We start from the raw sequence: 15727 nt of genomic DNA, 5'->3' as shown, positions 1-15727 counted from the left end.
TGAATAGTCTTTTTTTTTTTTTTTTTTTTGAGACGGAGTCTCGCACTTTTTGCTCAGGCTGGAGTGCAGTGGCGTGATCTCGGCTCACTGCAAGCTCCGCCTCCCGGGTTCCCGCCATTCTCCTGCCTCAGCCTCCCGAGTAGCTGGGACTACAGGCGCCCGCCACCATGCCCAGCTAATTTTTCTTTGTATTTTTAGTAGAAACGAGGTTTCACCATGTTAGCCAGGATGGTCTCAATCTCCTGACCTCATGATCCGCCCGCTCGGCCTCCCGAAGTGCTGGGATTACAGGCATGAGCCACCACGCCCGGTCCCTGAGTCGCCTTTTTAAAATTCAGTTACAAAAACTGCCGTCAACATTCTTCTACATTCTCTAGGGGCACACAGACAAAAGATTCCCCCTGGGAACGTATTTAAGAGTGAAATTACCATATCATAGGAGGTATATGTGTTTAACTTGACTAAAATATGAAGAAATTTTTCAAAGTGGTTGTGCTGACGTACACTCCCACCAGCAGGGTATAAGCACTTCTGCTGCCCTTTATCTTCATTAACACTTGACATCATGAAACTTATAGTTTCTTACCAGTTTGGTAAATGTAAAATGCTAGCTCATGATGTTAATCATGCACTTCTTTGATGACTAATGAGACTGAGCGTCTTTTCATATGTTTACTGGCCATTTATGTTTGTTGTTCTTTGAGTGCCCTTTGACAGGTTTCTCCATTTTTCTATTGAGCGTTCATCATTTACTTACTGATATGTAAGAGTTCAGAATGCATTCTGAATACCAAACTTTTTGTCTGTCATGTGTATTGTACATATCACCAGTTTCTGAGCCTTGTATTTCCAATCAGTGTAGGCTGTTAAAAGACCAAGACAAACTCTTAACATAGTTGGATTTATCTCTTACTTTTTGATTTGGAGTGTGTGTGTGTGTGTTTGAGAAAGAGAAAGAAAGATTTAAGAAATTGTTTTCTACTTTAGGCTGATAAAAATATTGTATATGGTCTTCTAGAGATATTTTTCATTGTTCTTTTGAATCTGTCTTTAAACCATGTGGAATTGATTTTTTGTGTGTACGGGATATGGGGAAGAGATCTAATTCTGTTTTCCCCACATGTAGATAATCACCTGTTCAGCACTATTTATTGTCCACTCCCTTCTTTTCTCAGTGTTCTTTAGTGACCTTGCTGTGGTAAAACAGATTTCAACCTCTGCTTCTGGGCTTTCCATTCTATTCCATAGGCCAGTTTGTCTCTATGCTGGTGCCTTTCCTTCTTATTATAGTTATTATAGCTTTATAATTTGTTATTGTATTACTTATTATTTATTAGTGTAGCTCTATATATATATATAAAACAAGTCCCTCTATCTCGTTTTTCTTGGGAGCATCTTGACTGTCCATCAGCGTTTGAGTCAGCTTACCATGTCCCACAAAAAAATTCTTTTTAAATTTTAGTTATAATTGTATTGAATCTACAAATAAGTTGACATTTTATTATGAACCTTCCAGTCCATGAAGTTGGTATCTGTATTTTTTAAAGTCCTTTAGTGTCTTTGAATACATTTTTACTCATATGCTTCATAAAAGGCTACCTATCTTTGGTTAGATTTATTCAGAGGCACTTTTTAAAAATGCTGTTGCAAATGGCATATTTTTTTATTACAGTAAAATATACATAGCATAAAATTTATTTTAAGCCCTTTTAGGTGTACAATTCAGTAGCATTAAGTATATTCACATTCTTGGAACCATCACCACTGTCCATCTCCAGAATTCTTCCATTATCCCAGACTTCAAAACTCCCTACCCGCTAAACTGTGACTCCCCATTCTCCCGTTCCTCCAGCTTCTGGTCGCTAGGGCTGCAGGCACAGGCCACAATGCCCAGCTAATTTTTAAATGTTTTTGTAGACAGGATCTCTCTATGTTGCCCAGGCTGGTCTTGAACTCCTGGCCTCAAGCCATCCCTCTGCCTTGCCTTGCCAAAGTGCTTGGGATTACAGGTGTTAGGCACAACACCCAGTTATTTCTTTTAACAGGTTAAGAATTATTTGATATCCAGTTCTGATACGAACTCGGGACTGATTCTGCTGCTCCTGCTAGTTCTTTCTGATGGTGCTTTGCTTTTCTGTATTTTATGATTTAAATTATGAACTTATTCCTTGGATGTTAATATATGCCAGATGCTTGCTGTCAATTCTAATTTAAGACCACTTAAAATTCTTCCCAAGGTCTTTGGAACCATTTGATAGAATTTGGGCTATAAACCCATGAGGACTGGTTTGTGGTTATGGCTTTTTGTTGTTATTTTGTGCCCCCAGGGCAGGGGGCTTTCACTAGGGTAATTTTTGTAATCTCCTAGGGAGGATTTCTAGCCCACCCATGCATTGTGAGAGTATATTAGGATCTTGGTTTTATGAGGAATCTTCTGTTAATTATCCCACCTTTAGTAGGCCTTTGTCCTATAATGCTGTGGAACTTAAACTTAGATTTTTACCTGCTTTGGCAAATACCCTCATTGTGAAAAGCCCTCTTTAGTGCTTCCAGTCAGTCACCAGTCCCTCTTCATCTTGGTTTTTACCTTCTTGCTGGCTTATCAAATTTTTTTTTTTTTTTTGAGGTGGAGTCTCGCTCTGTTGCCCAGGCTGGAGTGCAGTGGCTTGGTCTCGGCTCACTGCAACCTCCACCTCCTGGGTTCAAGCGATTCTCCTCCCTCAACCTCCGGAGTAGCTAGGATTACAGGTGTTTGCCACCAAGCCCGGCTAATTTTTTGTATTTTTTTTTTTTTAGTAGAGACGGGGTTTCACCATGTTATCCAGGATGGTCTCCATCTCCTGACCTCATGATCCGCCCACCTCGGCCTCCCAAAGTCCTGGGATTACAGGCCTGAGCCACCATGCCTGGCCTATATCAAGGCATTTTTTAAGGGGGGAAAAGGGTGATTACATTGTGTCAGTCATTTTACTTTATTTAATTTTAAGTGGTTTTTTGTTTGCTTTTAGTTTTGGTTTTGGTTTTGGTTTTTTTTTTTTTTGGAGACAAAGTCTTGCTCTGTTGCCCAGGCTGGAGTGCAGTGGCGCGATCTCAGCTCACTGCAACCCCACCTCCTGGGTTTAAGCAATTCTTGTGCCTCAGCCTCCCAAGTAGTTGGGATTACAGGCACCCGCCACCAAACCCAGCTAATTTTTGCATTTTTAGTAGAGACGGGGTTTCAACATGTTGACCAAGGCTGGTCTTGGAATTCTGACCCCAAGTAATCCACCCTCCTTGGCCCGCCAAAGTAGTGGGATTACATGCGTGAGCCACCGTGCCCAGCCTGTATCAGTCATTTTAAATTATTTTCATCTGGAGTATATAAATCAGAGTAATGAATCCAGCACATGGCTAAAAATTCCCATATCATTTTACTAAGTCATTTCTAGTCATTTTGGAAAGGATATGTGGGGTTAAATGAGCACCTGAAACATTCATAAAAATGAAATCAAGAGTGGCCTCTATAACTGGTAACGAAAGATATTTCTTTTTTTTATAGGTGTCAGCTGTGATGCATGTTTAAAAGGAAATTTTCGAGGTCACAGATATAAGTGTTTAATTTGCTACGATTACGATCTTTGTGCGTCTTGTTATGAAAGTGGTGCAATGACAAGGCATACAACTGACCACCCAATGCGGTGCATATTAACAAGGGTAGATTTTGGTAAGTAATTAAAAATTTAATGAATTACATCATTTAGAATTGTATGTACGTGTGAAGAAGGAAAGGCGAAGTATTCTAAAACTCCCCAGCAGCATACCATGAGGCCCCAGATTCATTAAACATGAAATAAATCTTATCTTTTTTTTTTTTTTTGGGAGATGGAGTCTCACTCTGTCACGCTGGCTGGAATACAGTGGCGCAACCTTGGCTCACTGCAACCTCCACCTCCCTGGTTCAAGCGATTCTCCTGCCTCAGCCACCCAAGTAGCTGGGATTACAGGCGCACACCACCACGCCTGGCTGATTTGTTTGTATTTTAGTAGAGACAGCGTTTTACCATGTTGAACAGACCCGGTCTCGAACTTCTGGCCTTAGGCTGTCCACCCGCCTCAACCTCCCAAAGTGCTGGGATTACAGGCGTGAGCCACCATGCCCGGCTTTTTTTTTTTTTTTTTTTGAGATGGAGTCTTGCCCTGTCTCCTAGGCTGGAGTGCAGTGGCGCTACCTCAGCTCACTGCAACGTCCACCTCCCAGGTTCAAGAGATTCTCCTGCCTCAGCCTCCCGAGGAGCTGGGATTATAGGCGTGCACCACCATGCCCGGCTAATTTTTTGTATCTTTAATAGAGACGGGGTTTCACCATGTTAGCCACGCTGGTCTTGAACTCCTAACCTCATGATCCACCTGCCTCGGCCTCCAAAGTGCTAGGATTACAGGCATAAGCCACTGCACCCAGCCTTACTTTTATATACCAAGTAATTCTGTCTGTTCGTCTTAATCATAGTTTACTTGTTTAAAAAAACCATTCAGAAATACACACCACTGACAAGGTATGAAATAGAAGAGTGCTTCAGTAAAGAAGAAATATGGTCTGTCTTTTGTTCTTGCTATTAACACACAAATAATAGCTTTTTTTTTTTTTTTTTAAAGTCAGAGTCTCACTTTGTCACCTAGGCTGAAATACAGTGGCCAGATCTCAGCTCACTGCAGCATCTGCCTCCTGGGTTCAAGCAATTCTCGTGCCTCAGCCTCTTGAGTAGCTGAGACTACAGGTGTGTGCCACCGCGCCCAGCTAATTGTTTTGTATTTTTAGTAGAGGTGAAGTTTCACCTTGTTGGCCGGGCTGGTCTTGAACTCCTGACCTCAAGTTATCCACCTGCCTTGGCCTCCCAAAGTGCTGGGATTATAGATGTGAGCCACCATGCCTGGCAGTAATAACTTTTGTAATGACCAGAAAGCAGATTGTTGGCTGGGTGTGGTGGCTCACACCTGTAATCCCAACATTTTGGGAGGCTTAGATGGGCAGATCACTTGAGTCCAGGAGTTTGAGACGAGCCTGGGCAACGTGGCGAAAACTCTGTCTCTGCACCTACCCCTCAAAAATACAATAAATTAGCTGGATGTAGTGGCACACATACATCTGTAGTCCTAGCTACATGGGAGGCTGAGATGGGAGGATCACTTGAGCCCAGGTGGTTGAGGCTGCAGTGAACCCTGATTGTGTCACTACACTCCAGCCTAGGCAATAAAGCAAGACACTAGCTCAAAAAAAAAAAAAAAAAAAAAAAAAGGTTGTTTCCACAGTTGATTAGAAGACATTGTAAGAAAATATATAAATGTTTCATGCTATAATCTTTTTTAATTTATTTATTTTTTGAGACAGAGTTTCACTCTTCTCGCCTAGGCTGAAGTGCAATGGCGCCATCTCGGCTTACTGTAACCTCCACCTCCTGGGTTCAAGCGATTCTCCTGCCTCAGCCTCCTGAGTAGCTGGGATTACAGGTGCCTGCCACCATGCCCAGAAAATTTTTGTATTTTTGGTAGAGACAGGGTTTCACCATGTTGGCCAGGCTGGTCTTGAACTCCCGATCTCAGGTAATCCACTTGCGGGCCTCCCAGGGTGCTGAGATAACAGACATGAGCCACCACACCTGGCTTCATGCTATAATTTCTTACCTAGCCCCACACTTTTTGTCCTTTTTATTTCGGCCATCCTAGTAGGTGTAAAGTAGTGTCTCAGGTGGTTTTGATTTATATTTATCTGAAATATAAATTATGAGCATATTTTCTTATGCTTATGGGCCATTTGTATATCTACTGTGAAGAAATACCTAGATCCTTTGCCCATTTTTTAATTGGATAATATGTCTTTGTTATTGAATTGTAATAGTTTTTTATTCCATAGGTAAGTGTTTTTATCTGATAGATGATTTGCAAAAATATTCTCCCATTCTGTGGGTTGTGTTTTCACTTTCTTGGTGGTGTGCTTTGAAGCACAAAAGTTCTAATTCTGATAATGTCCCATTTATGTATTTTTTCATTTGTTGTGCATTTGGTGCTGTATCTAGAAAATCACTGCCTAATTCAAAGTCACGAAGATTTAAACCTATGTGTTCTTCTAAGAGTTTTATAGTTTTAGCTCTTATATTTAGATATATGACCCATTTAGAATTAATTTTTATATATGGAATGAGGTAAAGCGCCAACTTTATTCTTTTGCATGTGAATATTCAGTTGTCCCAATATCTTTTGTTGGAAAGACTATTCTTTATCTAATGCAATGTCTTGGCACTCTTGTTAAAGATAGGTTGACTGTAAATGAGGGTTTATTTCTAGACTCTCAGTCTATTCCATTGATCTATATGCCTGGTGTTTTTGTCTGTATTTTGACACAGAGTCTCACTCTGTCACCCAGGCTGGAGTGCAGTGGTGTGATCTTGGCTCACTGCATCCTGTGCTTCCCAGGCTCAGGCAATCCTCCACCTTCAGCCTTCCAAGTAATTGGGATCACAGGTGGAAGCCACCACGCCTAGCTGATTTTTTAATTTTTTGTGGAAATGGGGTTTCGCCACATTGCCCAGGCTGGTATCAAACTCCTGAGCTCAACGTGATCTGCCCGCCTCAGCCTCCCAAAGTGCTGGGATTACAGGCGTGAGCCACCGTGCCAAGCCTATATGTCTGTCTTTATGCCAGTACTACACTGTCTTGATTTCTGTAGCTTCATAGTAAGCTTTGAAATCAAGAAGACTAAGTCTTCCACCTTTGTTCTTTTCAAGATTATTTTGGGTATTTTGTGTCTCTTTCATTTCTGTATTTTAGATTCAGCTTGTCAGTTTCTACAAAGAAGCCAACTAGGATTTTGAATGGAATTATGTCAAATCTGTAGATTAGTTTGGAGAGTACTGCCATCTTAATAATACTAAATCTGCTGATCCATGAACATGGGATATGTTTCCATTTATGTAGGTCTTTAATTTCTTTTGACACACTTCTGCAGTTATCACAGTATGAATTTTGCACTTCCATTGAATTTATTCCTAAGAATAGATGGTCCCCAGTTTATGATGGTTCAGCTTATGATTTTTTAATCTTGTAGTGCAAAAGCAATATATGTTCAGTAGAAACAGAACTTTAAAGACATACAACCATGCTGTTTTCATTTTCAGTGCAGTCTTCAATAAATTCATAAAATAGGCTTCATTTTAGGTGATTTTGCCCAACTGTAGGCTTACAGGAGTGTTCTGAGCACATTTAATGTAGACTAGGCTAAGCTATGATGTTTGGTAGGTTAGGTGTATTAAATGCATTTTCAACTTAAAATAGGTTCATCAAGTTTTAGGATATAACCCCATTGTAAGTCAAGGAGCATCTGTATTCTTTTACTGTCTTAAATGGAATTTTTAGCTTATGTATTTATTTTGAAATGGGTTCTCATTGTGTCACCTAGGCTGGAGTGCAGTGGTGCCATCATGGCTCATTGCAGCCTCAATCTCTCAGGCTCCAGTGATCTTCCCATCTCAGCCTTCCAGGTAGCTGGGACCACATGCACATGCCACCACAACAGACTGAAGTTTTAATTTTTTGTAGAGGTGAAACCTTGTTACGTTGCAAAGGCTTGTCTCAAACTCCTGGGCTCAAGTGGTTCCTGCCTCTACCTCCAAAAGCATTGGGATTACAGGCATGAGCCACCATGCTCGGCTGTTTTCTAATTTTATTTTTGAATTGGTCATTGCAACCATATAGACAAACAATTGATTTTTTTCCTATAGATCTCGTATCCCACAGTGCTGCTGAACCTCTTTATTTGTTCCAAGAGGGTTTTGTTTGTTTGTTTGTTTGTTTATTTTCTTTGAGACGGAGTCTCCCTCTGTTGCCCAGGCTGGAGTGCAGTGGTGCCATCTCGGCTCACTGCAACTTCCGCCTCCTGGATTCAAGCGATTCTCCTGCCTCAGCCTCCTAAGTAGCTGAGACCACAGGCATGCACCACGATGTCTGGCTAATTTTTATATTTTTATTTTATTTTATTTTGAGACAGAGTTTTACTCTTGTTCCCCAGGCTGGAGTGTAGTGGCACGATCTCAGCTCACTGCAACCTCCGCCTCCTGGGTTCAAGTGATTCTCCTGCCTCAGCCTCCTGAGTAGCTGAGACTTCAGGTGTGCACCACCACGCCCAGCTAATTTTTGTATTTTTAGTAGAGACGGGGTTTCACCATGTTGGCTAGGCTGGTCATGAGCTCCCGACATCAGGTGATCCACCGCCTTGGTCTCCCAAAGTGCTGGGATTACAGACATGAGCCCCCACGCCCAGCCTAATTTTTGTATTTTTAATAGAGATGGGGTTTTCCTAGTTGGCCAGGCTGGTCTCAGACTCCTGACCTGAAGTGATTCACCTGCTTCGCCTCCCAAAGTGCTACGATTATAGGCGTGAGCCACAGCACCCAGCGCCAAGAGTTTTTTTTTAGTGGATTCCTTAGGACTTTCTGTACACAAGGTCATGTCATCTGCAAATAAAAATCATTTTATTTCTTCCTGTCTGGATACCTTTCATTTACTCTGGATAGATCCTCCAGTAAAATACTAAATAGAAGTGGCAAGAGTGGACACACTTGTCTTGTTCTGATCTTAGGGGAAAGCATCCAGTCTTTCACCAGTAAATGATGTTTGCTGAGTTTTTGGTAGATGCCCTTTATCAGATGAGGAAGTTCTATTCTTCTTAATATATTTATCCGCACTTACTCCAAATCCACCTGATAAGTCTTGTACACCTAATAAATGGTCAATATATACATGGTACCTAAAACTTTTATGATCATTTAAATCTCCCTAAAAATGAATATGAACAAATCTATCATGTAATGAACACTTTCTTCCATTTTCTTTTCTTACAAAAGCTCTCTTAAATTTGGTGTTTGTTTTATGCTAAATAATTAAATAATTCCTTGTGGTGGCATAACATACTGAATATACTTCCATCTTATTTGATGTTTCTGTCTCTCTGTTTTCTCTTAGTATAAGAAAATCCTTGAAATTAGATAATTTCTAAAGGAAAGGGGTCTATTTAGCTCACAATTCTGGAGACTAACGGGGCCAAGATGGTTCATCTGCATCTGGTGGACTTCAGGTGAGGGCTCAGTTGTGTCATAACATGGCAGAGAAGCAGAAGGGGCAGTGGGCATGTGTAAAGAGACCAAACAGTTGTAAGTGACAGACAGCCTCACTTTAAAGTAACTCACTCTCAAGGGAACTGATTCAGTCCTGAGAGAGCGAGAATTCACTCCTGAGAAAGGCATTAATAGCTCTTAACAACCTTATCATCTCCTAAAGACACCACCTTCCAACACCACCACATTGGAGACGAAGCCACAGCATGAGCTTTGGCGGGGACAAACCATATTCAAACCATAGCAATTACCTAATGGAAAAAATAGGCTTATTCCTTGAGATAAACGTATGAGGTGAACAAATTATTCCCACAGACTACTGGTTAGTTTTCCAGTAAACCAGTTGGGCGAAATATTTTGTGACAGGCCAGGCGTGGTGGCTCATGCCTGTAGTCCCAGCACTTTGGAAGGTGGAGGTGGGAGGACTTGGAGTTCAAAACCAGCCTAGGCAACATGGTGGGACACCATCTCTGCCAAAAAAAATTTTTTTTTTAATTAACCGGGTGTGATGGCACACACCTGTAGTTCAGTTATGTCTGAGGCTGAGGCAGGAGGATCCTTTGAGCCCAGATATTGAGTCTGCAGTGAGCTGTGATCATGCCACTGTGCTCCAGCCTGGGCGACAGAGTAAGACCTTGTCTCAAAAAAAACCTTTTTAATGTTGTTGGTAGTATCTTAAGTTAGCATTATCCTCCATGCTCTGAGAGCAGTGTGTTCTATAGACAGCTAACTACATCTGGCAGTTCTCATATCGATCATGGTTGTCTGTCTTTCCCTCTGAGCACATTTGTCCTTGTTTCTTGGTAGACCCTCCTGATTTTTTCTGTTGATATCAGTGTTGCCACAGTGTATACAGATAAGGAAAAAATAAATTACGATAAAATTAGAGCCAGATGTAAAATGACCAATGTTTCAAATAAGTGAAGGAGGATGGAGTTGTTTGCTTCGTTCTCTCTTAAGGCTATATATATAGTAGCTATCTGGGGAAGGAATTTTGGAGGAACAACATGGAGTCCTCATGGGAATCAGGATATTACCAATGTAAATAGGTACCTAAGCATTCCTTGACCACGTGAGGTTGTCGAATATTTTAGGCACACTTTATTTTGGAGTGCAATGGTACGATCTTGGCTCACTGCAACCTCCGCCTTCCAAGTTCAAGCAATTCTCCTGGCTCAGCCTCCAGACCAGCTGAGATTACAGGCACCTGCCACCATGCCTGGCTAATTTTTGTATTTTTAGTAGACACGAGGTTTTACCATGTTGGCCAGGCTGGTCTCGAACTTCTGACCTCAAGTGATACACCTGCCTTGTCCTTCCAATGTGCTGGGATTACAGGCAGGAACCACTGCTCCTGGCCCACACTTTCTTTATTACATTTTTATGTGTTTAAAGACTAATATTCCTCAATGCAATTCTACTTTATTTTTCAGATTTATACTATGGTGGGGAAGCTTTCTCTGTAGAGCAGCCACAGTCTTTTACTTGTCCCTATTGTGGAAAAATGGGCTGTACGGAGACATCTCTTCAAGAACATGTTACTTCTGAACATGCAGAAACATCAACAGAAGTGGTAAGTGAAGCAGCAGCCTTATGACTAAAATGATGTTGTAAAGTGCATTATCTCTAACATGAATAAAGCTAGGTCACTGTCATCTACTTCCTGCTCAGTGTAATGATACCATTTGCATAGTTATTAAAATCATCTTTTAACAGCAAATTTTATACATCATGGGAGGCTGCATTTTTGCATCTTACTGTTCACACTGGGTTTCTTAACCTGTAGCTAAAACCACAGCATGGAGTCTTGACCAAATTCAGGAGCCTTTTATTCAATGCATTGTGAAAGGTTAAAAGGACGGCAACCTGCAGTGCATCTCTTGTTACAGTATCCTTGCTCTCTGCTTAACTTTTCCTCTACAAGGAACTTCACAAGGAAATTTAAAAACCTTTGGTAGTATCATAATAATCCATTGTCACATCTCATTGTAGCATATCGCTGATCTTACCTGGTTTTCATCAGATCACATCTCTTGCCTCCTAGGTCAAGCTCTGGGGTCCCTAGAAGTTCTTCCTATCCTGATCTTTCCAGTGGCTAAAGGCCATGGACCCAGAATAATACACAAAGAAAGTCTTACCTTGAAAGCCTGTTGGCTTTTTTACTTGACATCTGAGTCAGCATGCATCCACCTTCAAGAAATGATAAAGTACACCTAAGAGTCTCTCCCCCACCTCTTTACCATTGATAATAATAGGTAAAGTGAAGGCTTTATATGGAACTATAGATACTGAATTGGGAGAATTTTGGCACAAGTAATTGCATATTGCATCAACTAATAAACCCCTAAATGTACTCAAAACAAATTAATTGAAACCCAGAGAAATAAAATAGCATGCTCAAGGACATTCAGCTTAGTAAGGGGCAGGGGTAGGGGCAGGTGTTTGGACTCAGCTAGTGTCCCTCTGGGTTCCAGAGTCTCTACTTAACTCTGCTACAGCTATGCATATAATATAGGGTTACTTTTATTCCCACTGACACTGCTAGTTTGATGCTTGAAGTTGTTATAACATGTATCAAGCAGTAGCTAAATTTATTTTGTATAGACATCAAGCCAAATTTTACCGTCTTAACAGCTCAGAAATGCTCTGATCTTGCACCTAGGAGAGCCTCAGACTACTGTTGTCACATTTTATTACTATTCTTAGTTTGTTCTTTTTATTCTGTAAAGTGACTTTGCTGCCTTTTGGTACAGTCCCACATACCCGTATGAAGAATCCTGACTCAGTTGCATCTCCATGCTGGTTGTTGTGGAAAACTTGGAATCATTTTTCTTTGATTTAATTTCTGTTAAGTTTGGGTCCTTTACCTAAATACAATAAGATAAACATGGAGTTCTTATTGTAATTTAGGCATCCTTAAAATCATTATCAGACTGTGCACAGTGACTCATGCCTGTAATCCCAACACTGGGGAGGCTGAGGCGGGAGCATTGCTTGAGCCCAGAAGTTTGAGATTGGCCTGAGCAACAAAGTGGGGCCTTGTCTCCACAAAATTTAAAAATTAGCTGGACGTGGTGGCACATGCCTGTGGTCCCATCTACTTGGGAGGCTGAGGTGGGAGAATTGCTTGAGCTCAGGAGGTTGAGGCTGCAGTGAGCCATGATTGTGCCACTGTGTGGCACTGCAGCCTGGGTGACAGAACAAGACCCTGTCTCCAAAAAAATTATGTATTATTATATATATTATATGTAATATATAAATAGCATTATATTATCATTAATAAATATATATAATGATATATAACAAGTAATAACATATATTATTATTATCATCAGCCAGTAGTCCCTAGTATAGTATTCTCATCTCCCCACAAGGCAAGACAACCCAGTTTTCCATAACCTTGCCTCCGTGCCTCCGGTTGGTTTGCTCCCCAACCCCCACCCCCCGGAAAGTAAATACTCAAAATTGGTTGTTTACACTCTGGCATACCTGATACATAGTTTGAAAATTAAATACCCACCACCTGCAAATGGTTTCATGGTCTGTTTCTTGTGAGTTGTGTTTATGCCTTCATTAAGTTTCCAGGCTTTTGGTACATAGCCCAAGGCAGTTGTCACTCTATTTTCATATGGGCTTTTGTGGAATATTTTAAGGATTTATCTCTCCTCATTAGCCCTTAATCTTCGCATGAATGCTGTATCTACCTCTCTTTCCACCCATATGCCCAGACATTTCGAAGTGAAAAATGGCAGGCAGATAAGAATCTTTAATATAAAAGTACAAGATTCCTTCAGGTCATGTGGGTCAAGTCCTAGAGGCAGGGCTGGCATTCAGCAGGTGCAGTCAAGTGTAGCATGCTGACTAGTGTCCATTCTGAAGGATTGGTGCCTATGCCATGCCAGTTGTTAAGTGTTTTGAATGCCTCTCTGTATATATGTGAAACATATTATCAACTCCAGTGTGCTACAGTTACATGTAATTGTCCAGGTGATAAGACTGTGTGTCCTCTCTCACCCCTCAATGTTTTGCATTTTTGAATTAGGGAATTCAAGAGTGATTTACATCATTTTGGTTTGGGGGATTATATCTACACAACAACTTGCTATATCTCCTTTTCTATTCCTCTTAACATGTTCCTTTCTGAATGCTCTGTTTGCTGTCTTGCTTTGCCCCACGTTACCTGCATGTGTCCTCTAGACCAGGGTTCCCCAACCCCTGGGCCACAGACGGGACCAGACTAATACCCGTCTATGACCTGTTTGGAACCGAGCCACAGAGCAGGACGTGAGCGGTGGGCCAGTGGGCATCACCGCCTGAACTCCACTTCCTGTCAGATCAGCTACATCGTTAGATTCTCACAGGAGCGCAAGCCCTTTTGTGAGCTGCTTTCTGATTTCTTGGGAATTATTTTTCAGTATAGCTAAATTATATTAATACTCTTTCAAGTTTTGTGAATTCCCAAGATGTCGTCATACACATAAATTTTTGTACAAGAACCATGTTTAAATGTAAAACATAATTGCTTTTTAGGACTTCCTAAATTACATGTAGATGCTGCTCTTTAGAAGCCAGTGACGGCCAGGCGCGGTGGCTCAAGCCTGTAATCCCAGCACTTTGGGAGGCCGAGACGGGCGGATCACGAGGTCAGGAGATCGAGACCATCCTGGCTAACACGGTGAAACCCCGTCTCTACTAAAAAATACAAAAAACTAGCCGGGCGAGGTGGCGGGCGCCTGTAGTCCCGGCTACTCGGGAGGCTGAGGCAGGAGAATGGTGTAAAAACCCGGGAGGCAGAGCTTGCAGTGAGCTGAGATCCGGCCACTGCACTCCAGCCTGGGCGACACAGCGAGACTCCGTCTCAAAAAAAAAAAAAAAAAAAAAAAAAGAAGCCAGTGACAAATCTAACTTCAGCATTATGGGAGAATGGAATTGAGAGGGAAAATCATTTAATATGAAGTAATTCACAATTGTAAGTTAATTTCACTTATAATTGAACACTTATTAACTGTTCACTGCAGCAGCAGAAAATTAGATTGTAATCTAGTTGAACAGTGCGCTCACTCAACTCTTGAAAGGACCTTTATTTATATTGGCAAAATGGATGGCCAAGGTGCAGGTAGCTACAAGCTAGACGGTTCTACAAGGCCCAAAGGGGTTTCTTGACCATGTAGCATAGATCATCCACTAGTCCTTTATGTATATTCTCAAAGCAAAACTTCAGTTTCTGTCTTGTATTCATTGTATCTGCAGATTTTGTAGGATAAACTAATACTTTTAATTGGGAAGGAGATCCAAAAGCCTGAAGTTGTCATTGGCCGTGGCAGTTAGTTAGCTCAATAGAATGTCTTTCTTCTCTTTTTTTTTTTTTTTGTATAAGCACTAAAGTATAACACGTGTCAACAGGTTTTGTGTGTTGGCTTTAAATTCAGATGACTCTTTTTGGGTCATTACTCTTCTGTGGAGAAAGTGTTTTAAACCCCATTCCCCCCATTGCGTTGCAGGTGATCAGAAAATCTCTTGGCATAATAAGCCTGGGTGTTTCTGTAGCTGAGTTCTAAGAGCCGCTCAAAAGCAGAGACATGAGTTGTACCCCAGTTTGAAGAAATAATGAAAAATATACACCGATTTTTAAAAAAAAAATTTTGGTAGAGACTGCGTCTCACTGGGTGGCCCAGGCTGGTCTCAAACTCTTGTCTGCAAGTGATCCCCCTGCCTCATTCTCCCAAAGTGTTAGGGTTACAAGTATAAGCCACTGTGCCCTGCCCCAATTTTGGCCCCAGTTTTTAAAAAGAGATGAAATTCATATGAACTTTTAATATTGGCAGGAACTATGCTCATTTCTTGATAATGTTTTAACCTAAAGTGTTAAGTTAGTTCTGATTTGGGACTCAGTAAATGCTTAATGGATTAGTCCATGGTAACAAAATTATACAATTTAACAGTCAGAACTTTAACTTTACCAGTTTACCTGGATTTCATAGCATAGATCCTTGAACAAGAAATAGGAAGGTGGTTATAAAGAATAGTTTTTAAAGCTGTGCATAGTACCCAGAGAGAGAATGCTGTCTGATGTGGTTGTATTAGTTCAAGAGAGAGGCGAGAGGAAATCCAAACTTGCTTTAGAATGGTTGATAACTGTATGGGGAAGAATGTGTGGAACTGTTGTTTAAAAAAAAAATCACGCATGCTGACTTCAGGTGCTTTCACAGAGGAGAAGTTCTGTGCATTCAGCAGTGACTCGGTGTTTATATGTGGAGTAACGACTTCAGAAGGTATGTTTTAAAGACATTGGCAACTGTGCTATATAATGTGCCCTAACTGGTTGCTGGCTGGTAGTCATGCCCTGGAACCACATGGAAAAATGGAGACTCTGTATGTTCTTGGAATGGGACCTTATCTCAATTGGTAAAGGCTTCCAAAGGGGCTACAGATAAAAAGCAAGATTGATGGTGACCCTCAGTGGCATGGTGAAGGAGAAGAGGAAACTCAAGCAATAGCAGAGACGACACTGAGAATGGCAAGGACATTTGTGAATCCAAATTTTTTTGTTATGTTAGGTAACAATAACATTTGGTGTTTTCGTA

General features: G+C 41.1%; 1 protein-coding gene across 1 annotated transcript in view; it reads left to right on the top strand.

The window, feature by feature from the left end:
* LOC139359287 (E3 ubiquitin-protein ligase KCMF1-like) overlaps positions 1-15727 on the top strand; it is a 34996-nt gene that overhangs the window by 2112 nt on the left and 17157 nt on the right. Inside the window, 2 exon segments of the mRNA XM_071081910.1 lie at positions 3539-3703; positions 10577-10716. Coding sequence (XP_070938011.1) covers positions 3539-3703; positions 10577-10716 — 305 coding nt within the window.

The sequence above is a fragment of the Macaca nemestrina genome, chromosome 17 (assembly GCF_043159975.1).
Source record: "Macaca nemestrina isolate mMacNem1 chromosome 17, mMacNem.hap1, whole genome shotgun sequence".
NCBI lineage: Eukaryota > Metazoa > Chordata > Mammalia > Primates > Cercopithecidae > Macaca > Macaca nemestrina.
The sequence above is the reverse complement of the archived record's forward strand: the minus strand, read 5'-3'. Positions and strand labels throughout refer to the sequence as shown.